The following is a 25878-nucleotide window of genomic DNA, read 5'->3' as shown; positions in this document are numbered from 1 at the left end:
CACCACACTACTGTTGTGTTCATCACCTTTTATAAGCTTTTCTTGGGGCATCCATAAGAACCAAGAATCCACTTACACCTGTAGTTTAAAAGTAGCTTTTCATACAAGTACAAAACAAGTAACTGAAACAAGAGTTTTAAATTTGAAGGACGTGACAGAAGAAGAGAAAAACGTCAGATTAATTCATGAACTCAGGACTGAGTCTGGCTGCTAGAAGTGACTCATTGAACAGACTGGAAGGAAAATCAAGTGGGTTATCCTACAATAAAATAAGCCAAGAGGCGTGACTGACGGATGGTTATGCATGTCTAGCCAGGTCTTTATGGATTTGAGTCTGTGTGTATGTGTGTGTGTGTGTGTGTTTGTGTACTGTGTGTGTGTGTGTGTGTGTGTGTGTGTGTGTGTGTGTGTGTGTGTGTGTTTGTGTCTACCTACTGTTTCTGCTTGGCTGTCTGTCTCTACACGTAGAACTGAATATTTAGCTGCCTAGTGCTTAGCTGACTGTATCTCAATGTAAGCATATTTGCATAGCACACATGCTCCTAAACACATGTCCATATGCAAACAAATGCAATGGCCCATCACCCTCTAAACAGAGCCAGCACAGTGACAGCGGCATTATCTTGTCTTGTGATTAAGTAAATGCAGCCTCTAAAGAGTAAGAAGGTACTCTCAGGCCATTAGTCAGAAGGATAACAGCCATACAGCCTGTACTGCAACACTCAGCAGTATCTGCAGTCCTCATTCTTCTAGCCTCAACTGGAAACCAAGTACAAGCCAGCTACAAAAATAAATAAATATGGGGATTTTTAAGTCATCAACCTCAAGCAGAATAACGCGCTAAAAACATTTAAGGGACAGTTGAATTACATTAGGTATTAATACTTAAAATAAACAAAATAAAAACACCAAAAACCAGAAAAAGAGATGTGAAGATATTTAGCCCATGTACGCTAATGGATTGTGACGGTGTGAGAGGAAGGATCCCACACGTGGGCGCGACTTATCACTTTGGATTTGCCAGGCCACAGTCAGCACACAGGCTATTACTTCAGCAAAGATCCACGGGGAAGAGGTTCCACAATCTGCTCACATCAGTGAGCAGATTGTGACACCATGCCAGCTGCTCATGACCCTAAAAAAACTATAGACTTATAAGGAATTTTACTTCAATTGCTCCCCAATGATAAATGAAATGAAAAGCTAAAGATTTAAAAAAGGATAAAAGAACCATCAGCAATAATGTGAAATTTCAAAAATTATGTGAACTCGGTAGTAACTCTCCCAACCATGCATTCCCTGCTTTCCACTTTTTCTCAATCAAAATAGGTAAAAAAAAAAAAGTGGAGAAGTGTATAAATAGTGCTTTTAGTTGTTTTTTTAACCAACAACCTCCAAAGCATTTGTTGCCAAATGGCAATGAACAGACATGTTGTGAGAAAAGACAAAGATGACTTTGAGAGGGAAAGAACTGCTTGTAAAATAGCTAGAAATGTAAAAGAAAATCAGTAAAGGAAGAACATTCGGACCACGTAAAGTGAAGAGAAATATCCTGTTGACCATTAAAAAAGTCAACCTTTCCTGCATTCACAGCCCAAAATTCAGCATCAGGGGGTTGTCCAAATAACACCCAATTACCCATGATGCCTTCTGGTGACAAGTCAAATGGACTGATTGAGTTAAATTATATATTTTTGGCAGCAGAAAGCTCAGCTGTGAAGAAATACGCAGAATCTTATCAGACAATAAAAAAGCTTCTCCATAGAAAATGGACAATGACTGAAAAATAGGTTATTAAGGGTTTTACATCTCAAGTACCAAATGCTGAATATTTTCAAACAGAAACAACATTTTCAAGCTGTTCAGGGGAATAATATCTATGAAATGTGCTGTAATAATCATTTGTATTGTTTCTCATTATTGTATTATTACTTCAATGTACATTATGTAGTTGAATCTGAACCCGACTAAATGATTAGCTTCTGAGGCAATTTATTTATTTGACTTTAATATAATTTTGATTAAATTGGACATGTTTGATTTTATAAACAGAATGGAACTTTTTTTTATAAAATGACAATCAGAAAATGCTATGTTCTAAATATATTGTACATTAGTGAATAAAAGCATGTTAATGAGTAATTTATTTATTATATACTCAGATTTAATAACACTTTGACACAGTAAGTGTGCCTAAAAATAAATGTCATTAGCAATAATGCATGCATGTGTAATTTAGGCATGGTACCCTGTTTAGTTGCTGTTTTATCTTTTACATTTCTGTTGTTTTCATTGTTATCAATCCATCCATTGTCTAAACGAGCTTAATCTTGCAGAGTCAGGAGAGTGGGTGCCTATCTCCAGTGGTCAGCGGTGGAGAGGGCGATGGGATATGTCGTCAGTCCATCACAGGGCATCACAGACACACAGGACAAACAACCATGCATGCACATACACATACCTTAGGTAGGCAATTTAGATTAACCAATTAACATAACAGCCATGTTCTTGGACTGTGGAAGGAAGCTGGAGTACCCAGAAAGAATCCACGTTTGAACAAGGAGAACATGCAAACTCCATGGTATATTTCACAAAACAGAAGCCATTATGTGGACAGAACAATATGTGGAAATACTGAAACAAAACATTAGCAAAGAACTTAAAGCTTGGGCACAAATGGGTCGTCCAAATGTATATTCACTCTTAGTATTCAATTCAATTCAATTCAAAAATACTTTATTAATCCCAAAGGGAAATTAAATGTTGTTATAGCTCATATTATGTAGGTTTCAATTCAATTCAATTCAATTCAAAAATACTTTATTGATCCCCGATGTAGATGCTGATGGCTGTGGGCAGGAAGGATCTCCTGTAGCGCTCCGTCTTACAGCAGATCTGAAGAAGCCTCTGACTGAAGACACTCTGTTGTTATAGGACAGTCTCATGAAGAGGATGCTCAGGGTTCTCCATAATGTTCTTCATTTTATGAAGAATCCTTCTTTACACAATGATCTCCAGAGGTTCCAGAGGAGTCCCCAGAACAGAGCCAGCCTTCTTTATCAGCTTGTTGAGTTTTTTTAAGTCCCTGGCTCTGATGCTGCTTCCCCAGCAGATGATGGTAGAAGAGATCACACTTTCCACAACAGACTTATAGAAGATATGCAGCATCTTGCTGCAAACACCAAAGGACCTAAGCTTCCTCAAGAAGTACAGTCTACTCTGTCCCTTCTTGTAGATGTCTTCACAGTTGCATCTCCACTCTAGTCTGTCGTACAGGTGAACACCGAGGTATTTATACTCCTCCACCACCTCCACTTCTTCTCCCATGATAGAAATAGTTTTTGACTTATTCCTGTTTCTCTTAAAATCTACAATCATCTCCTTTGTTTTAGTCACGTTCAAAATGAGATGATTGATGATTGATGCTCCCAAAGTAGATACAAAGTGGCTTACGAACAACAAAGTAACGATTTTTAGTTGCCAACACAAAGCCCTGATCTGAGTCTCATAGAAAATTTGTTAGCAGGGCTGAAAAGGTGTGTGGAAGCAAGCTGGCTCACCAGTTACACCAGTTCTGACTGAAGGAATGGGCCAAAAATACAACTAACTATTGTAAGGAGGTAAGTCAGATGGTTTAAATGACAATTTTGCAAAAATAATAGGGAAATGTATGTAAACATTTGAATTTCAATGAAGTTTAAAACAAATTCTTTAAAAAAAATCTATTGTATTATTCTGGTAATTAGCAAACAGAAATAATTTAGGCAATTCTAACTGACCTTGAAAGGAGGATATGTTTAGTCTCATTTTTTGTCAGACAGTGAGTAAAAATGGTTATGTTTTGTTTTACACTGTGTATGTCAACACATGGTTTCAACTGTAAATTAGATGTACAATATTCTGTCTTTTAGACTTTCAACATGGATGTGCTGAATGTTAAGATAAAGGCACAGAGCTAAAGTCAGAGACTGTCTTTTGAAACCTGACATAGATTAGAGCCAGGGGACATCATTGTTTTCTTGCTTCTTCGTCCAAATTAATGCATGCTTTTACGGCATTATGAAAAGAGAATTTATGTTGCTGGCTTTAACGATTTAGGTCACCCATGCCTCCAGCAAACATTTGTGCCCTCTTTGTTTCAAAATATTTCTGCCTTCTCAAGCTTATAGCATAGCATAGTTTATCGAGCAAGTGATCCTGCCACGCAGGGGACATCAAATTACCCTTTTACATGAGTTAATTTTATACTGATTTGCAGATAAGAAGGAGAATGTGTCAAATCCACACTGAGCAAGGGAAACAACATGCAGCGCAAATACAGGAGCTGTTAATCACCAAAACTTAGGATTATTTATAAATATAAGACCGAAGAGTTGCAAATCAACATACATGTAACAGAGGAAGATTTCTCTCCCTCTTTGAGTACATGACTATTAGTGAGAATCATTTGTAACATTCATGTGGGAAATTAGATCAGTCCAAAGTCTTTGGGAACAAACAGAGAACGATCTGTTTGTTCCATCTGTTTGCATGAGTAACACATGTAAGCTGGTATTGAACTTGCTTAGGCAACTTATTGCCTCGAAGTAAAGATAAGAGTTGGAAACAGAAGCATTACGCTGAGCAGAGCTGACATTTGCACCTCGAGCCCATGCCTCTGAGCAGCCAACATGCGTGTGGAGCACAAAAATGTTTATCACATAGAAGGAGATGAGAGGGTAGAAGACTTCCATAGGCCAGCATTTAAAAGCACTGTGACCCTGGAGGCAGGTACACACTTCTGCACAATCATATTGCTCTGAGAGTAGCAGCAATGCTTGATCCCCAACTTAAGGCAGAGACAGTGAGGAGGAAATAATACTGTGGAAGAAAAAGCATGCAAAAGAAGAAGAAGACTACAAGGACCTTAAATAAAACTGTTATTATGTAAAAAGATGTGTTTTCCAGTCATCTCCCCATCTGCACTTCAGTGAAGCTCATTCTTGGGCTCATTCTACTAACACCTAGACTTTACGCCATGACAGACTTCATAATCTATACAGGTCCTTCTCAAAATATTAGCATATTGTGATAAAGTTCATTATTTTCCATAATGTCATGATGAAAATTTAACATTCATATATTTTAGATTTATTGCACACTAACTGAAATATTTCAGGTCTTTTATTGTCTTAATACGGTTGATTTTGGCATCCAGCTCATGAAAACCCAAAATTCCTATCTCACAAAATTAGCATATTATTAAAAGGGTCTCTAAACGAGCTATGAACCTAATCATCTGAATCAACGAGTTAACTCTAAACACCTGCAAAAGATTCCTCGGGCCTTTAAAACTCCCATCCTGGTTCATCACTCAAAACCCCAATCATGGGTAAGACTGCCGACCTGACTGCTGTCCAGAAGGCCACTATTGACACCCTCAAGCAAGAGGGTAAGACACAGAAAGACATTTCTGTACGAATAGGCTGTTCCCAGAGTGCTGTATCAAGGCACCTCAGTGGAAAGTCTGTGGGAAGGAAAAAGTGTGGCAGAAAACGCTGCACAACGAGAAGAGGTGACCGGACCCTGAGGAAGATTTTGGAGAAGGGCCGATTCCAGACCTTGGGGGACCTGCGGAAGCAGTGGACTGAGTCTGGAGTAGAAACATCCAGAGCCACTTTGCACAGGCGTGTGCAGGAAATGGGCTACAGGTGCCGCATTCCCCAGACCTGGGCTACAGAGAAGCAGCACTGGACTGTTGCTCAGTGGTCCAAAGTACTTTTTTCGGATGAAAGCAAATTCTGCATGTCATTCGGAAATCAAGGTGCCAGAGTCTGGAGGAAGACTGGGGAGAAGGAAATGCCAAAATGCCAGAAGTCCAGTGTCAAGTACCCACAGTCAGTGATGGTCTGGGGTGCCGTGTCAGCTGCTGGTGTTGGTCCACTGTGTTTTATCAAGGGCAGGGTCAATGCAGCTAGCTATCAGGAGATTTTGGAGCACTTCATGCTTCCATCTGCTGAAAAGCTTTATGGAGATGAAGATTTCATTTTTCAGCACGACCTGGCACCTGCTCACAGTGCCAAAACCACTGTTAAATGGTTTACTGACCATGGTATCACTGTGCTCAATTGGCCTGCCAACTCTCCTGACCTGAACCCCATAGAGAATCTGTGGGATATTGTGAAGAGAACGTTGAGAGACTCAAGACCCAACACTCTGGATGAGCTGAAGGCCGCTATCGAAGCATCCTGGGCCTCCATAAGACCTCAGCAGTGCCACAGGCTGATTGCCTCCATGCCACGCCGCATGGAAGCAGTCATTTCTGCCAAAGGATTCCCGACCAAGTATTGAGTGCATAACTGTACATGATTATTTGAAGGTTGACGTTTTTTGTATTAAAAACACTTTTCTTTTATTGGTCGGATGAAATATGCTAATTTTGTGAGATAGGAATTTTGGGTTTTCATGAGCTGTATGCCAAAATCATCCATATTAAGACAATAAAAGACCTGAAATATTTCAGTTAGTGTGCAATGAATCTAAAATATATGAATGTTAAATTTTCATCATGACATTATGGAAAATAATGAACTTTATCACAATATGCTAATATTTTGAGAAGGACCTGTATACCTTCATCCCAAACACAAAACATGTTCTAAACCTGGGGCTTCATGTACCGAGACTTGTGTTGACTTTCTACTGAAGGATGGTGATTGCAAAAGCTGCAGCATAAATAAATTCAGATTTATGAAACTTTGCTTCCACATGAATTTCAGCAAATGACTTTATTAAATCAACATGCAACTGAGTTTACATGAGAGTTTACCTGGCAAAAACCTTGGCATATCTTTTTTAAAAATGCAATTAAATGTAAGTATGTCCTGCACATGGGATTTTTCTCTCTGCATGATTAAAAAACATGTCTACATGCAGGAAAAAGATGAACTTGAAATAGTTAGGACTTTAGCTCATAAACGAGGCATGTAAAAACAGATTATTCACACACAATATTATTGTAAATGAATGAAGGAGTGTACTGGGAAAAGGATGATTATTAAAAAATTATCCGCAAGCTCCCACTAAAATTGTGCTGTTGCTAGGATCTCCAGTGTGCTCATTAGCTGTATAGGTATGGGAAGAGCATGGCTCCTATGATGAGTTTTGAAACTCGACATAGTGAGAACAGCAGTTCCAAGCGCAGTTAAGAAGAGTCTGCCTTTGAATACCTGAAGCGGTTGATGAGCCAGTCGTCATTTTGGGCCAGAAAATCCTCTCGGTCACTAAATACATGCTGTCTTTGCGCTGTTCCATTTACGTTATCCTCTAATATGGTAAAGCCATTGTCATTGTATCTTTATCTATTACATTTTTCATAAACTTTAGCTTTGTTTTTCTGTGTTTACCGCTTATGTACTCAACATTTAATTGTGCATTCATAAACCTAAAACAAAATCTTCTTTACAAAAATGAAAAATCTGCTTTACCCCTTATTGCCCTTATTTTGAATTTATTTACAACAAGCAGTAGGGGTATTGCTATAGAACAAATTCTGAAATAATTAGTGACTTCAACCTTGAATATGGCAGAAACAATGACATAACGTTAAGTATTAAAAGGCGAATTAGTATAATTAGGCATAATTGGGCATAACTGACTACTAGATGGTAGCAATGTGGCTTCAATAAGATCCTTGATGCATGTGGAAAATCCATCAATGTGCATGAGAGGTATATGTATATGCCATCTTGGCTGTAAAATGGCTTGATTTGCGACAATAGTCTAGAATGAGTTAAAAATATGGCAAGAATGATCTGTTTAGGATATTGGAAAATGATAATTAGCAGTAACATTGCCAATCATAAAAATAACCCTGGCCTTTTAGCTGATGAGTTCAGGTCTACATTAACAGTTAACTTATTTAAACTCTAAGGTATTCTAGTTTATTCACCACCAAGCACTTAAGAAAATGTTCTTTAGGTTTTGTCACATAAATACATTTAGAAACACAATGCCTCCTCTAAAAATTTTGCTCTATCAGAATATTATGTTAAGTACAATGTAAAAACAGCAAACGTGGACTGATGGCTCTGTTTTACAGTTTGATTTTTTTTGCATCTAATATGAGAATTGATCATATCAGAGCCCACGGATAGCTAATGATAAAAGAACCTAAAAGTATAAGACATCTATGTCATTCAGAACTGTTTCAGACCACTGCAAACAATACGTGAAAGCAATTGTACTTAATTAAAACTGTAATTAAGATGTCAGGGATGCCAGACCACAGCTGACTTCCCGGCTCTGTTCCTATAAGTCAGAGTGTGAAAGAAAAAAATCTCATCCCAGAACAAAGTAGCTATAAACAGCCTGTAATTTGTTCTTTGCACAACTCTTGTACCGTTAGCTTGGTAGATGCCAACACCCTGTCATGTTGAACCCAGTGACACCTAACTCTGCTGTCTTATTTCCTGCCTTACAACTTCTCAAAGGAGTTTTATCCAGGTGGTCCCTGCTTATTGCGACTTCATGTTGTTAAGAAACATTCAAGACCAAAAACATTTTTGTATATATATTTATATATATATATATATATATATACAGCCTTAAGAGGCCATTTCACTCCAGTTCCACAACCAAATACGTTGTATGTGTGTACATAGAATGGAAAGCATATTCATGACTAATGAATATAGAACTGGAGTTGAGCTATGATGTTTACATGTAACTCATAAAAACAATATATTTTCTTCTGTACTGAAACCCTGGGGCAAAGTCAGTTAGAGCAATAACCGAGCTTTACTCCTCTGTATTCCACATCAATATGTCGCACTGGATAAAACTAAATACTAAATCGTTCCAATTTTATAAATGCACCAATAAAGGGAAGCTGTATGTCTTGTGCCACTACACTACAAATGCAATGCAATGATAAACACCATATTCTTTCCATGTCAAGAGGCAATTTGAGTGCAGAAAACAAAGCAGGGAAGAGCAGAGAAGACCTACAGCATACAGATAAGAGCTTAAAAGAATGGAATCAAACACCATCAGACAGCTCGACCGGCAGAGTGGCCCAGCTATATTTTCTGTATTTCCAGCTAAGATATGGAACAGAGAGGCACAACAATATAACTAATTTCTTATTATACTCAAATGTATTTTTAAGACTATGTAGATTTTAGCATTGAAATGAAAAAGATCAGTTTTCTTTTTTTCTGTATTTCATTATCATGTGAATTGCAAAATTGTTTTGAACTCAAATATTAAATGTTGAGTCAAATAAGGCAGTTTTAGGAAGCATGAAAACTATAAATGTAATAGTACAGTATGTAATAGTAATATTGAATTTGGCTACAAATTGTGTTGTGCGGGCTAGAAATGCAAAACAGGATTTTTGGAGCTAACTGCTGCTTTTAAACAATGATGAGGAGATGTATGAAGCAACAGCAGTCAAAATAAATGTGGCTTTGTGTATAAAAGAAACAAATGTGCAATACTTACAACCATACCATTTAGGGACACCCAGCAGTCAGGAGGGAAGTCTTGGAGGAGAGGCACCAGATACTGGAGACAGCCATCCCAGTGACACAGAAGCAGCATCATCCCTATCAAATTAAATATTCTTACCACTGCACTGGCCAGATCATAGGTCATATGGAAAATCTGCAAGACACAAACAGAGACATTGACCTCAGTTAGACTACATCATAGTCTGGACATTCATACATAAAACTGACTGGTTCATTGTGTTTTAACCACTCAATAGAGCACAAGCCCCATTTTAAACAGAGGAATTTGGCTGCTTGGGTGTGTATCTGCACTCACAGACATTGGGCTGTACATAATTCAACATGGCTGCTTTCCAAAGCAAACAGAGCCGTAGAGGAAACACACATCCAGCACAGAGGGTAGCAGGTAACGCTGTGTAAATGAGTTGAATGATGAAGAGAGAGCATGGCAGTGGAATAATTAGCCAGTTAGTGTGTTCAAACACCATTAGCAGAAGTCGACTTTTACAGCCAGCTCTGCTATTTAATCCGAGCCTGAAAGTTTTCAGAACAAAAAGTCATCAGTGGCGTGAAAAAGCGCATCTGCGTAGAGAAGCTGTGTCATTTACATCGGACCAGGCAGAGGTGAATCGACTCACGCCTGGTTGACCATGGCGCTCATTCAGAGCTTCTCATTAGCATGTGAAATCATCATTAGCATGAGAAACCAATTACTTACTTGCAGGTTAGTTAAGTCACAATCTTCTTTATGCTAAAGCTCAATTTTTCCGTGCTAAGAAAATAAATATTGCAACTGATTGGTCCATTTTGCATAATATAACTGCAAAATTTTTCGACTTGTGAAATGAAAGAATGTGATTTCAAGCATTTATAATCTGTTTTAAACTAATGGCTCTCTACATCACATAAATTCACCATTTTATTTGTAAAAATTGGAGTTTAATTGGTTCAGCGCATCATTAAAATATTTAACACAAAATGTGTAAATTTTTAGATGAACCTCAAGTTAAGTTCAAACTTAACCCCTTTAAGTTTATACCATAAGCAGTTGATAGACAAAGGTTGTGTACTATTAACCTGAACATTAATAAATTCACTGCTTCATGCATAGTGATCACTGCCAGTGAATAGCTATGCACTGGGATTGATGGTACTGAGACTCTGATATGATCAGAGCAAAAAAACCTCTTTAAACCAACTTGAACCTAAAATTGCCAGCAGCTCAGAAATACCTTTCCAGTTCTTCCACAGTTTTCAAACTGAGGTACAAGTACCACTTCTGGAATGTGAAAGGTTAAATGAAATACAAATTGTCACAAGGAGATGGCTTTACCAATTTCACATGTCTTTTTTTCACTTTATGCTTGGAACTTTCAATTTCTAAATAAAATTTGAATGCTATTAAATCAATTAAACCAAATCTGCCAACCAAAAAAAAAAACATGATTTTATGTTCTTTTTATTAAAATAACTCACAAAAATGAAAAAAATCACACCCCTGCTTAGAAATATCTGTCAAGATGGTGGTACTAGGAAAACTTTACTGAGATAGTACTTATCATAAAATGTTTGAGAGCTCTCTTCTATAGTGTGAGACCCTAAATGGCAGAAAATAGTGAAAACATCAACTATCAACTAAGGAATAATTTATTAAATTGCTTTAGTTTGAAGACAATTGTAAGAAAAATATTTATCCATTTATCAGTATAATGATCTTGACAATACTTCACAAAAGCACTAAACATGTCTCTAGTTATGAACTTCTTGTTATTTGATGGTAACTTATAGTTTTCCATAACCAAAACAACATTTTTTGCATAATAGTTTAAGCGTGTGAGTTATAGTTAGTGTTTTCTGTTTTCTAAGACTAAAGTGCAGTATATGACATAAAGGCCTGCATTGTAGGCAAAAGGAGCTAAAATCTAAGTGCAACGAGGAGGATTCTAGCGACTGTGTATGAATGTGTCTTAGAAAATGAATAATTAAGACATACTGGATGTGGTGATGCTGAAATTAAGGAAGCTGAAGTAGCTAGAGATGCTGAGGAAGACTTATTCATGGTTTTTGTATTTTTACCAAGTATTTTCTAATAAATCAACTTCAAGTTTTAATCCTGCATATCTTGCACCTTTTTTTCTGTTCTGTTCTGTTTTGTTGTTTTATTTTTTGTGACGTTTTAAAAGTGATTGTCTTTTGATTTTTTTTTCCTCCTCATATACAAAGTTCTTACAACTGGGCCCCAGGCAGTGTTGATACATAGTTTGTGATCATAGTCTGTGATCTGAGCCACTTTTTTATGTTCAAAAATCTGCTTGACCAAAGCCCAGGTGCTTTAAAATCTCTTTGAATCCACAGTTCCCCACCTCCATCTATTGTGACTGCCCTGTAACCCCACACTGCACGAAGAACAATGTCCACACATAGAACAGAAAGGACAGGCAGGGCCTAAGCTGATGCTCAGATCCCTCTGCGGTTCAACTCATCCACAGGGAGACACAGTGCACTGCCCTGAAAGGCTAAATTTAGCCACCAGCTTATAGGGTGGCTGTCTCAGTGCACCTAACATATTCTCTTCACTCCCAATTTAGCATACATATCACTGACCTGGCTAAGGTTGTGTGTAGATTAATTAGAATTGTGTGACATGAGGGGATAGCGAAACATTAAAGCGAGAGGCAAAACAAAGAAAAACAGTTGTATGGCTTGTCTGCTCATTCCTCTTTATGAATACACAAAAGAACACAACAAACATTGATGTAACAAGATCAAGGTTAGGGCAAGGTTTTCCTCAGTCCCAGGGACAGTCTGACTTTGCTGGAAAATGTCTGCGACCTTTGGGTTGTGCTGTGTCACAAAGGTCAGCGTGGCAAAGAGTCATTATAATTCAGAGGCATCCCTTTCAGAAATAGTTATAAAATGGTCCCTACATTTAGATGGCTAGGTAATTTGTTTGTAAAATTATTTTAGAATAAACCAGAACTGATGTAAGGTTAACGATAATGTGCAGTGTTACTGAAATATGAGGATAACCCAAAATATTCAAGATTATTCTAATTGCATATGAAACAGGCATACGGTAACAAATCCTCATTATCAGAACGCTTGATCAAAAGTAGAATAGTTATTTTTTGGTTGTTTCATGTAGACACCTAGAGTTTAATATAAGGTGCTGGTTTGCTGGTGTCGGGTTCTGGGAGCCTGTCTGTTTTCTGCTTGCTCCTAACCTTATTCGTCCAGCAGAGGGTGTCGAGCTACAGGAGGAATGTGGACAGGTGTTTCCCATCTTCTGATCGCCGTGTACGCTACTTAAGCCGTGGCTGCCTGCTACTCGTCGCCTGAGTGTTGAGCCTATGTGGTAACCATCTCGAGCCAGTTTTTGGGTTTTGATCTGCTCTGTTCCTTTCTGACATTTGTGTTTTCGCCTTAGGTATCAGTAACCTCGATGTGCATCGATCCTCTAACTATTCCTCGAGCGCTTGGAGCCTTTTGGATTACCTGTCTGGAATTCTGCGTACACTCCTGGACTGAGCAATCTTCACCTTTTACTGGATCTGTGCTACATTACGACAAGCGTACTTCTCCTGCAGACCTGTCCACCCTCCTACGTAACTCCTGCTTCACCTTCCGCTCGCTTTCCACAGAAAGCACGTTTCGCTGTGAGCTCTACTTCAGTTCTCCTAAACCCCGTCTCCCCTGGCGGATTCCGTTCACTCTCTAGTAAGAGCATTTATCATTATTCATGATATTTATATTTATATATTTATATATACATTGCCGTCCTGTTTTCTTATCAGTTCTTTTTTCTCGCACAGTTGGAGAGACCAGATCCCTGTCATCCCCGTGTAGAATTTAGAAATAATAAACTTCTTTTCACCGTTTGATGCTTTCTACTTGTGTTCTTTCTGCATGTGGGTCAGATCAGTGTCAAAAATGATGTCAGAACACTCAGGCCAGACAGACCCAGCAGAGAGTCTCAGTAGAACTCTATCTGAACACTCTCACCAGATTCACTCTCATGACTCTGCTCTTCGTTCTCTTTCTGAACAGATCCAACAGAATAATCAGCAGCTAGATCATATTGTCTCGCTACTCCAGCATTCTTTAAGTCCTCAGACCTCCGGTTCCTCTGAGGGCGCTGTAGCAGCTTCTACTTCTCAACGTCTTTCACACTCACGTGACGTCACTTCCCCTGTTCCGGAGAAGTTCTCCGGTGACATTGATCATTGTAAGGGGTTTTTGTTACAATGTACTCTCGTCTTTAACCGCTCTCCTGCTAGTTTTCCCCATGATGATGCTAAGATTTCTTATATACTGGGATTACTTACAGGGGGGGCCTTACGTTGGGCTGAGGCTCGTTTTTCTGACTGTAATCAGTTTGATTGCTCTTTTGATTACTTCATTCTTGAGTTTAAGCTGGCTTTCTCCTCTGAGACCGACCAGACTAGCGTCTCTCGCCAGTTGTGGGCCTTAAATCAGAGAAATAGACCAGTCTCTGATTTAGCCCTAGAATTTCGTACTCTTGCAGCTGCTTCTGGCTGGAATGATAGTGCTCTTAGAACAGCTTTTTTCCAGTCCCTAGATGAGCCACTGAAGGATGAATTAACCTTGATTGATGAACCTAAGACCCTTAATGAGCTAATTTTGTTAGCTACACGGATTGACAGTCGTATGCGTGAGAGAAGGAGAGCCCGTTCTGAGCATTTCTGGGCTCGTTCTTCTTTTTCTGCAAGATCACCACCCAACGCTAGGTCTCTCCCTCAAGTAGTTCTGCCTGAACCTGAACCCATGTTGATAGGTCACACTCGCCTTACCCCTGAGGAGAGACAACGTCGTAGACAGGGGAACCAGTGTTTTTACTGTGGTTCATCCAATCACCTTATTGCAGCTTGTCCAACCTGTCCTATCCGGCCAAAAGACAGGGTCCGCTAGTTTTTTCGGGGGAGCTAACGGACCAGTTTAATGATTTTGAAGCCCCTAGACTTTCCCTACCAGCCACCTTGGTTGGTAGTCAGCAGACTAGGAATCTTTTAGCACTCGTTGATTCCGGCTGTGAGCAGACTTTTATCAATAGCAAGTTGGTAGAACTGGCCCAGATTGAGATTGTACTTCTGGATACGCCACGATTGGTTTCTGCCTTAGATGGACAGAGGCTGCATAGAGTTACTCACAAGACCATACCGATTGAACTGGTTCTCTCCGGAAATCATAGGGAGATGATTTCTTTTTATGTATTTCCGGTTTTTCAGTCTTCTTTAGTTCTGGGTTTTCCTTGGCTGCGTAAACACAACCCTCATTTAAACTGGTCCGAACTCCGCTTTGAGGGCTGGTCTAATTATTGTCATTCCAATTGTCTTCAGTCGGCCTTACCTGTTAGGAACTCCATTGTGCATAGTCCTCTTAGTGATGACTGTCCCGACCTTTCCGGGGTTCCTACAGTACACCATGATTTAGGACTAGCCTTCAGCAAGAGTAACGCTCTCTATCTACCCCCCCATAGGCCCTATGACTGTGCCATTGACCTTCTTCCTGGGGCTCCTCTACCCACCAGTAGGTTGTATCCTATCTCTGGACCTGAACGACAGGTCTTGGAGGATTACATTAATGACTCCCTAGCTGCTGGTATTATTCGTCCCTCTTCCTCCCCAGTGGGTGCTGGGTTTTTTTTTTGTTGGAAAGAAGGATGGTTCCCTTCGTCCCTGTATTGATTATCGGGGCTTGAACCAGATTACAGTTAAGAATAGGTACCCACTTCCTTTACTTTCCTCTGCGTTCGAACCAGTTCAGGGTTCTACTGTTTTTACTAAGCTTGACCTTAGGAGTGCTTATCATTTAGTTAGAATCCGCCAGGGGGACGAGTGGAAGACAGCTTTTCAGACTCCTTTGGGTCATTTTGAGTATTTAGTCATGCCTTTTGGACTTTGCAACGCCCCAGCAGTCTTCCAGTCGCTGATTAATGATGTGTTAAGAGATTTTTTTAACATCTTTGTTTTTGTGTACCTCGACGATATTCTGATCTACTCCAGAGACCTTGAAGAACACCATCATCATGTTCGACTAGTCCTTCAGCGGCTGCTGGAGAACCGATTATTTATTAAGGCTGAGAAATGTGAGTTTCATCAGTCCTCTGTTACATTCCTGGGTCTCATCTTAGAGGGTGGACAGGTTCGTTCTGATCCTGATAAGGTCAAGGCAGTCCTGGAGTGGCCAATTCCTGAGACAAGAAAACAACTTCAACGCTTCCTGGGATTTGTTAATTTTTACAGGAGGTTTATACAGAACTACAGCCAGACCGCAGCACCTCTGACGGCTCTGACCTCCACTAAGTTGCATTACACCTGGACTTCGGAGGCAGATACTGCTTTTCAAGCTCTAAAAATGAAGTTTTCCCGTGCACCAATCCTTATCCACCCTGACACTACCAGACAGTTTACCATGGAGGTTGATGCTTCTGACTTAGGGGTTGGAGCTTTTCTGTTTGGAACTCCACTGTCTGGGCCCTTCAGCGGACTGCTGAACTCAACAAACGTTTTGCTGACAGAAGACGTCGACCAGCTCCTGTTTACCGTCCAGGGCAACAAGTCTGGTTATCCACCCGTGACATCCCTCTAAAATCTATTTCTAAGAAACTTTCTCCTCGTTTTATTGGACCCTATGTGATTGACTCTTTAGTCGGTTCCACTGCAGTTCGTCTTCGGTTGCCTCCTAGTCTTCGCATACACCCCACTTTTCATGTTTCTCAGGTAAAGCCAGTGTTCACCAGTGCTTTGTACCCTCCTGCCGAACCCCCACCACCCGCCCAGGATCACTTGGGTGGCCCTGTCTATCAGGTCAGACGCATCCTGGACTCCTGTCGACGAGGTCGTGGTTGGCAGTACCTCATCGATTGGGAGGGTTACGGTCCTGAGGATCGCTCTTGGGTACCTCGATCCTTCATTTGTGATTCTTCTCTTTTCTCGGATTTCTGTGCTTCCTTGCCTTCAACTTCCTCTGGACCGCCAGGCGGCAGTCATTGAAGGGGGGGTAATGTCGGGTTCTGGGAGCCTGTCTGTTTTCTGCTTGCTGCTAACCTTATTCGTCCAGCAGAGGGTGTCGAGCTACAGGAGGAATGTGGACAGGTGTTTCCCATCTTCTGATCGCCGTGTACGCTACTTAAGCCGTGGCTGCCTGCTACTCGTCGCCTGAGTGTTGAGCCTATGTGGTAACCATCTCGAGCCAGTTTTTGGGTTTTGATCTGCTCTGTTCCTTTCTGACATTTGTGTTTTCGCCTTAGGTATCAGTAACCTCGATGTGCATCGATCCTCTAACTATTCCTCGAGCGCTTGGAGCCTTTTGGATTACCTGTCTAGAATTCTACGTACACTCCTGGACTGAGCAATCTTCACCTTTTACTGGATCTGTGCTACATTACGACAAGCGTACTTCTCCTGCAGACCTGTCCACCCTCCTACGTAACTCCTGCTTCACCTTCCGCTCGCTTTCCACAGAAAGCACGTTTCGCTGTGAGCTCTACTTCAGTTCTCCTAAACCCCGTCTCCCCTGGCGGATTCCGTTCACTCTCTAGTAAGAGCATTTATCATTATTCATGATATTTATATTTATATATTTATATATACATTGCCGTCCTGTTTTCTTATCAGTTCTTTTTTCTCGCACAGTTGGAGAGACCAGATCCCTGTCATCCCCGTGTAGAATTTAGAAATAATAAATTTCTTTTCACCGTTTGATGCTTTCTACTTGTGTTCTTTCTGCATGTGGGTCAGATCAGTGTCAAAAATGATGTCAGCTGGGCTCTACTAAACTGTTTCTTTATCACCTGTCAGCTTGTTTTAGTCATATGAAACCAACTGCATATGACTAAAACTGTGCCTGAATATTACTCAGACGCAGTCAAACCGTGTCTGAGTGTCTCACAGAAAGTCATGAAAGAGTTGAAAATCAGTACTATTATAATTGAAGTTACACTGAGACGTTGAGGTATTTCTGCTTTTTATTCAGGCTGTTATTTTGCTAACTAGAATGTTGGAAATATTACATATTGCTCTTTTTTAAACTTTCGAGCTTTTAACCTCTGTCTATTATAAACCATATTAGGTTTGGAAATGTTAGCATTCTCTTGGGAGTATTCATAGCGAAGTCTGTCTAAAGCTACTAACGATAAGTGTAGAGCTGCTATAAGACGGCAAAGACAACTTAAAATGTCGACTCAGTAGATATTTCTTTAAAAATAATAACAAAATTATATTAAATCCTGTTTTATAGCAACTCTTCCCTCGCAAACATTGTGTGACGTCTTCTCTGCTCCGACTTTAAACAATAAATGACTAATTGATCCATCAAATGCAGGAAGGCAGCTGGAAAAACTTATTTTGAATGTGGTTATCTATAGTTTTTAAACAGAAATCAGAATTGCAGGGAAAGCTTTCCAAATTGAAAGTCGGACATTAGCCACAAAGCTCACACAACTCTATGCGTTACATTAACGCTCAGCTTGGACTCCTGCTTTACTTGCACAATGATCACCTGCACTGTTGTATTGCTCTTGCATCTTATACTGCTCTATATTTACTCTCACTCACTTAAAACTGTGCACATATATTTATATTATATTGTAGATATGTTTATACTGTTTAATTTGTACTGTATTGCACCGACTACGCCAAAACAAATTCCTTGTATGTCCAAAAACGTACTTGGCAATAAAGCTTTTCTGATTCTGATTCTGATTCAATGCTGGAGATGTTTAAAGCATCACCACTCTTAATGCACATAATATATACCTTGTTTTCTTGTCTTATGAATTATTTTAGTGCAGTTTCAGCTTATTGATTGTTATAAATAGCTATTTTTTAGCTTGCAAAGAAAAAAACCCTTAAATTAAATTTGTTTGCATTGATTAAGCCAACCAAATTGTGTCTACACTGGTCATAAATAAATGTTTTGTTTAACAGATTTCTAAAATATGAAAACCTGATAGTATGAATCTATGATTTTATTTTGTACAACGCATGCAGTGTTAGAGATATGCTGTTGGTGTACACAAAAAAAACTATGTGACCTACTAAGTTAGTTTTGCAGTTCAAATATCTTGGTATTTTTTAAAATATACTCTGTGCCATAAAAATATTTCTTATTCCATCTTAGTTTTTTACACAAAACAAAGCAGAAGCAAAGATGAATCCCCCACTTGCGTTCAAACTGTTTCTATCTCTTTCTTAGTCTTTGCCAGGAAGCTGGATGCCAGTGTATAGTGCCAAGTGTTGTGTCATGTGCTCCTCAGCAAGCAACAAGGCAGAAAGAACAGCCCCTTATGTCATCAAAGTTTTACTTTGTGTTTAATCTTTGGATTTAAAAAAAGGCAAGAACAACATCACAATGAGCAAATGCAAACTCAGAACAGGTGATGGTAAGTATCTATCAGCTGTCAGGACTGCAAGCGAGCCAGCTCAGATTTATAAATCCACAGCTCTTCATGCGAATGGGGGACCCCCTGTCTCAACGGGTTGTACTACTGAGACCAAATAGGACCAAATTTGCACACATCAAAAGAAGCCTTATTTTGAAATACCTCAATCATTTCCCATTACTGGGTTACTGTTTGAACTCTACTCTCACAAAACATGAATCTAGCAAACATGCTGCACCCTCTACATTTATTTACTCTCCTGGTTGCAGTATGCAGTTGCACAATTTCACACCAACAAATTTAGAAAAATCAAACCCTATAACAAGAGCATAGATATTCAGTGGGGAAAAACAAAACCCCACAAAAAAAGATTTTAAGAACCTCACCAACGCCACACTTATTTGCACAACTAATAAATCCTATAAAATAAACATAACTGAAACTGAAAACTTTTTAAATGGTTCAAAATAAAATGCCAACACTAAATACTAACCTGTGATTTCCTGTTGTCACTTGATATAAATATAATATTACAGAGGGCCTATTTCTCTAACTACTTCAATATGGTAAAGACAACATCCCATTTACATGTGTTAACCTCCCTATGTCTGGAAATGCTAAAAAGAAAATAGAAACTTGCACCTATCTGCACTCACAGCAATAAATATAATGTTAAAAACTGAAACAATGCTGGACAAGGGTACGTATTTTTCTTGCAGCCACACAGATGAAAACTTGTTAGGGAGGTAAAGATAATGTCTAAAGATCACTTTTCTAAAACGGTAATATAAAGTGGCATCTTGGGGTCAACAAGTCACCTAAAAGCTACTGTAGCTCAGGCAGACCTGCTGCTTTACATATGTTCTTCCACAGACTCCACAGAGGATATCCAAAATACCTCACTAATTTGAGCTGTCTATTTAAGATGCAATCTTCCCGCAGCATTCTGCATGTCAAGGTCTTCCGTTGCTGATACTGTTGTTCTCGGCCTGCCTGACTGCTTCCTTTTAGCCCCTCCATCTCCCCATCAGCCACTTATGAACTCAGAGACTCCGAATTCTTGAGTATTCAGGGAGATATGTTCAGGGGTGAAGATGCAAAATGCACATGTAGTGATGTGAAGACACTTTTTATGTCACTGGTACCATTTTAAAATGGGTATATTTTAAAGCACAGTATTTTATGTTGGTGGGGCTTTGACTGCATGCTGTTGCCTAAAAAAGACTGAAAAGAAGTTGGAAATACTTTTTTATCGTCCCTTTTATTGTTATTACAATAAATACAAAAAGATATTGTGATAACATTTTAAGTCCATATAGCCCACCCCTAACTAGAAGCATCTCACTGAAGATATTTCAAACGAAGGGGAATCCTAACTTTGCCCTCAGCTAGAAAACATATTTATGTTGACATATTTTGTTTCATAAGTAAAACTATGGTTATCTTTGGTGTTTACTTTGTTTTCCAGAGATAAAAAATAGACATCAATTTTAAATTCAGAATGTCAGTAGAAATAAAAAAAAAACTAATACTCATGAAGAAAAAGAAAATATAACAAGAAGAAACATGAGCAACACAATAATTGTGCCCACAGCATGAGTTAGAGATGCTGGACAGAAGTTGTGTTTACCAGGTAAAGGATCAGCTGTGCAAACAAAATTGAACATAGGCTACACAGAAATAAGTAACACAACCACATTCTACTTAATGATCTGCTATACATAAAGCCTCAAAGATAACCTACAACGTTTCATACAAATCGCTGATCATCAGCAATGATCCACAGCAGACAAAAAGCTGTCACTCAAGCTCTGAAGTTTAAATCCTCAGCTGAGGTAACTCTAACAGAGAGCCAAAAGCACCACCAGTTGCAACAGCTGTCATGTATGGCAAAATATTGGCTTAGAATTAAGTGCATAAAGCTTAAATTTCTCTGGGGACAGAGCTATTGGTCAGTATAATCCTCTAATACTGCAGAGACAAACTGCCAAGATGTGATATGATAGTAAAACAAAGTCACATACTGGTTATGGGTTATGTCCAGCCAACAGAGCACTCCCAGAACGGAACAAACGAGAACTAATTTCCACCTGGCCAGTATTGGATTACAACCCTACTCCTTATATATGTGTCATTTAAACAATACAATATTAAAATATTTTAATATGTCAAAAAACTCCTAAATCCGGTTATAGATATATATTTTCCTGCATTTCTGCAATCTGCAATCTGTCAGTTTGACCTTTTAAAATTAATATGCAGAAAAGAAAGCATGCCAGAGATTTGCTTGTCAACATGCTGTTGGTTCAGAACGTGCAATTACAAAGTGGCCTTTATGCATCTTAAAATTGGACATGAGTGACCTCTCTTTGAGGTTAGTGAAGATTAGCATGGGACTAATTTGATGGGATTAAATCCACCACTGGCTATTACATTGAGGGATAACAAAACTGCTTCCAGGAAAATCTGCAATTCTCCTGCTTAACATCATCTTGTAAATCTCTCTTTGGACGTCTCTTAGATTTGCTTAATTACAAAAGCAGGGCTGAACATAGATTTCTTTTTTAAAGACACATGAAATAGGAACTGTATGACATTTAGCAAATTTTCTACAACAGTTTCTATATGAACAGAAAAAAAAACAAACTTAAGTTTATGAAGAGGCATCAGCACAAAATGATGTGTATGTAGATGTATAACAGGTGTATTTAAAAGCCATTCTTTCCTTCAAGGACACTCAGTTTGCTTTAAGTAATTATAATTCATGTGACCGTGCAGTACAATGTGTAATACAGATGATACAGTTCAGCAAAAAATTGACATAAACAGAGCTGGCATTGTTTCAGGGCTTCAGGCAAATAATGTATGCTCTGGAAATCTCTTCAGTGTGCAGATCTGTCTATTGTACAGCTCTGAATAAACTAGACCACACAGAAAGAAGGAAGAAGCTTTTCTAGTAACGTTTGTATGAATCTGTGTAAGATGAGGAGTGACTTAATTAAATAGCAGTTGGTAATCAACAGGCTCTTCACACAAGTGGAAACAAGAGAAAAATAATCTACTAATAAAGCAATTTAATGAAAAGGTCATTATTCCTTCACTGCATGTACTCATGCAACTGCTGTAAAAAATTATTTTTCTAATAGGATATGAGAAGCTATTGTTTCAGGAGCTGGAATAACATTCTTTTATAAGGATATATGGATTTCCAAATCTACCTCTATAAAAGGAACAAATGGGTTATCAATAAAGTTTATTCAAAACAAAGATCACACCCTCAGTTATTCATCTCAATACCTACTAACTGCTGGGTAACCCTTAAGAAATTATGAACTACTAAACAAATTTTTTTAAGTTGGCATTAGCTTATGGTTGGTATATAGTTAGTTAAGTATCACCAAATAACTAACTACTAAATCGTTTTTCAGTGATGGGCAAATATTAGGTACTAGTTAGTAGATGGTTAGTTGATAATTTTCTAATTATGAACTACAGATTATTTAAATTTCAATGAGCAATTACCATGTAATAGTTAGTTGGGAATATTTAATCATTATTTAATAATGAACCACTTATTATATTTTGTTTAGTTCTGATGATTAGGTAACAGTAAATTATTGATTATAACCTAGTGAGGAACCACTGATCCCTTTGTTATTAATTACCATTAACAAGGTAATGATTAGGAAATACATGATTATAAACTAATGAGTAGCAGCCGGTTATGTTTATTACAAGTGGTAATAAACATTAATCAAGTGGTAGTGGTTAGTTTACCATTAAATAATCATGATGGACAATTGATACTATTTTGTTACATAGTTATTTTGGGCTCCTCTTTAGTTAAATACAATATGGTGGAGCAGAATGATTTTTCTTATGTTGTAAAATGAATAAATAAGTTCCCAATGATACTGTAATTTTTGAATTTAAAACAACTGTTTAGCTCATTCCTCAAAAGTACTACTTGTGTAACTGGCAAGGAATAAAATTGAATAACATTTTGTAGTCTGTTTATATTTGTAATTCTCAATGGTACTTATTTATATATGTAATTCAGTAAAATAAGAGGTAAGCATTACTGAGTCTTTATTTCTTAAGTATGTCACCCTTAGTAAACCACAAAGAGAAATAAGGTATTGTATTTATTCAGTAGTTAATGATAAGTAAATCATTAACTTACTAGCAGGAATATTCACTAATTTCTGAGTGAATATGAGACTTTAAGATGTAGTTTAGGACCACTTTTTTACAATACACTGTGGCCCTGATCTTCAAAGTTCCCAAATAGGGGGAGCTAAATTGCTTGTGCAAAAAAAACAAATTGCACGTGTAATAAGAGTGCAATTTTCAAAGATAAGAACTGGATAACTGGTGCAAAAGAGGTACAGACCGCCCTATTTAAATGAGGAAATTGCGTGTGCTACTGGCTGGCTGCTGCAGCCCCCAGCAGAACAAGAGGAAAGCGAACAGATCTTCTCTGCTGTGGCACTTGAAACATGCAGGGGTTGTTGCGCTGCATCATTATGAATCATCCAGTTGCTGATTTTTTTCCTTCTGTTTTGTTCTGCTCCTGCTTTTCTGGACTGTTACTGTTTGTTAACTTTTGTCATCGCTATTCACAGCAGCAGGTTTGTCATTGCAGTCCTGCCCTGAAGAGATTATTTCTCCTACTTGTTCATTTGCACAGTTTGAAGTTGTTCTGCAAGCATATGCTATATGTTTGTGGTCCGGAAGGACCCAATGAGGCAAAGACTACATCCGGTTTCGCCTTTAATCAAAATATTCGATTACAGGCTATTGCGCAGGAGGGCAGAGCTGTGTCCAGAGTAGCGTGCGCCCTCTGCCGTCGATCCACAAACAGGGCAGCTGGTCTGGGCTGACAACGCGCAGTTTGTTAAGTGTGTTGCTCTTCGTAACTCACAACAGTTGCAGCTTAGAAATTGGCCAATCAATATTAACAATAAAAAAGATAAACATGTCTGTTAATTAGTTAGAGTTTTGCCTCCCTTAATCTTTTAATCTTTTCGGAGACTCACCGTGTTCTTTTTTTTTTTAAAGTATGTTTGAAGAGTTCAGTTTTGTGTGTGTGTGTTGCCCTGCGATGGACTGGCGGCCTGTCCAGGGTGTACCCCGCCTCCCGCCCATAGACTGCTGGAGATACGCACCAGCTTCCCCACAACCTACTATGGGTGAAGAAAAACCGGTAGAAAATGACTGACAGACTGACTGATTTAACTGAATTAATTTGCCTGTTTTGCCAATATTTTAACAATATACATTTTTGATTGTTTAAATTGTTTTTGGGTGAAACGAAAAATTGTTTTACTGTATAAACCATCTCCTGGCATATGTTCACATTCAAAAACCGTAATTAAACTGATCCAGCTTCGATTGCTCTGCAATGGCATATTATTACTGTTAATAAAGCAATTTGTTTTGTTTAGTGACAAGGTTAAAGCATACACTCTTTATTACCACATGAGAAAGCCACCTTAAAATGGTGATTTTTCCCCTGCCTTATAATGACTTTATTTCTTTCCTATTAATAATATTATCAACATCAAAGCACAGTGGGTCCTTTGCATGTGTGCAATTACAAATAGGCTTCTCTGGCGGATGATCAGTTATGTGCGCACCTCTGCATGATCAGGTTTGTGCATGTTCAGCAGCAGATAATCTCACTGACAGTGATAATGCACTGGAACGACCCAGATGCAAGAAGAAAAGTGTTGCAAGGAGTTTTTTAAAAGGAGAGATGTCATGGCTTCCGTTTGTGATTGGCTCCAAATCAGACCTTAGAGAATCCTACATAGAATCCTCTATTCTTATGTGTTTTTGTTATTTTTATTGTTGACGATCCAAATCTGTTAACACATGTAGAGATTTTCTCTCTGTCATCTGTCATTCCATCTATGCCTCCTTCTGGCCAAAGTGACAGCAGACATTTTTGCGTACGTGCTAAATCTAGACGCAAAAACAGCACCCGCAATCAGTTTCAGGTTTGATAAATTGCATTGCGGATGGTAAAGGATTACAGTTGCATGTCCTCCTCCCATAAACTTGCGCGTTTGGGTCATTATCGTATGTTTTGCACACTCATGAAAGCAAACTCACACAAAAATCAGCAGAACCTGCTGTTCTTCTCATTTTACACACGCAATCCGATTAGCACCTCGTTTGTAGATCAGCTTTGCAGAAGCAAATAGGTTTGCATGTGGGTTTGTACATGCAAACCTTTTGAAGATCAGGCCCTGTGTGTTTATGCTATAATTCACATGCAGGCCATTTTTAGAATTAACGGACGATACCACAGTGGTGGGGCTCATCTCCGGAGGAGATAAGATTGCTTACAGAATAGAGGTGGAGCGATTGTCTGTCTGGTGCACCACCAACAACCTCATCTTGAACAACTTCAAGTCAAAGGAACTGATTATCGACTTTAGGAGGTGTAAACTGGACATTCAGCCTATCACCATAAATTGGGGCAGGGTGCAGCTGGTGCCAGACTTCAGGTTCCTGGTGACTTACATTAAGGAAGACCTAACGTGGACTGCAAACTCCACCTTAATCCTGAAGGAGGCACAGCAGAGACTCTACTTCCTGAGCATTCTGAGAAAAAACAATCTAAGATGTGAGCTCTTGATGACCTTCCATTGCTGCTCGGAGGAGTTGGTGTTGAGGCACGTCACTTCTCTGTGGCACCCCAGCTGCACTGCGGCAGAGAGGAAGCAGCTCCAGAGGGTCGTAAACACTGCCCAGAGAGCAATTGGCTGCCCTCCTCCATCTCTGAAGGGGATCTACTGTACCCGCTGCCTCCGGAGAGCCCACAGCATCATCAGCGACCCCTCACACCCTGGTCACCACCTCTTTGAACTCTTACCTTCAGGGAGGCATTTCAGGGCAATAAAGATCTGAACAAACTGAGAGAAAAACATCTTCTACCCAAAAGCTGTTGTTGCCCTGAACGCCGCAAATAATCCA

General features: G+C 39.0%; 1 protein-coding gene and 1 long non-coding RNA gene across 2 annotated transcripts in view; one reads left to right on the top strand and one right to left on the bottom strand.

Annotated features, from left to right (window-relative positions):
• LOC124872942 (potassium/sodium hyperpolarization-activated cyclic nucleotide-gated channel 1) overlaps window positions 1–25878 on the bottom strand; it is a 120481-nt gene that overhangs the window by 56623 nt on the left and 37980 nt on the right. The window contains exon 3 of the mRNA XM_047373381.1: window positions 9484–9645. Coding sequence (XP_047229337.1) covers window positions 9484–9645 — 162 coding nt within the window. The remainder of the gene's footprint in view (window positions 1–9483; window positions 9646–25878) is intronic.
• On the top strand, window positions 13009–13369 carry LOC124872943. Its single transcript, XR_007039403.1, has 2 exons — window positions 13009–13208; window positions 13304–13369. It is a non-coding gene; the product is annotated as an uncharacterized LOC124872943 (long non-coding RNA).

The sequence above is a fragment of the Girardinichthys multiradiatus genome, chromosome 8 (genome assembly GCF_021462225.1).
Source record: "Girardinichthys multiradiatus isolate DD_20200921_A chromosome 8, DD_fGirMul_XY1, whole genome shotgun sequence".
NCBI classification, from domain to species: Eukaryota; Metazoa; Chordata; class Actinopteri; order Cyprinodontiformes; family Goodeidae; genus Girardinichthys; species Girardinichthys multiradiatus.
Note: the sequence above shows the minus strand (reverse complement) of the source record. Positions and strands in the feature narration are given on the sequence as shown.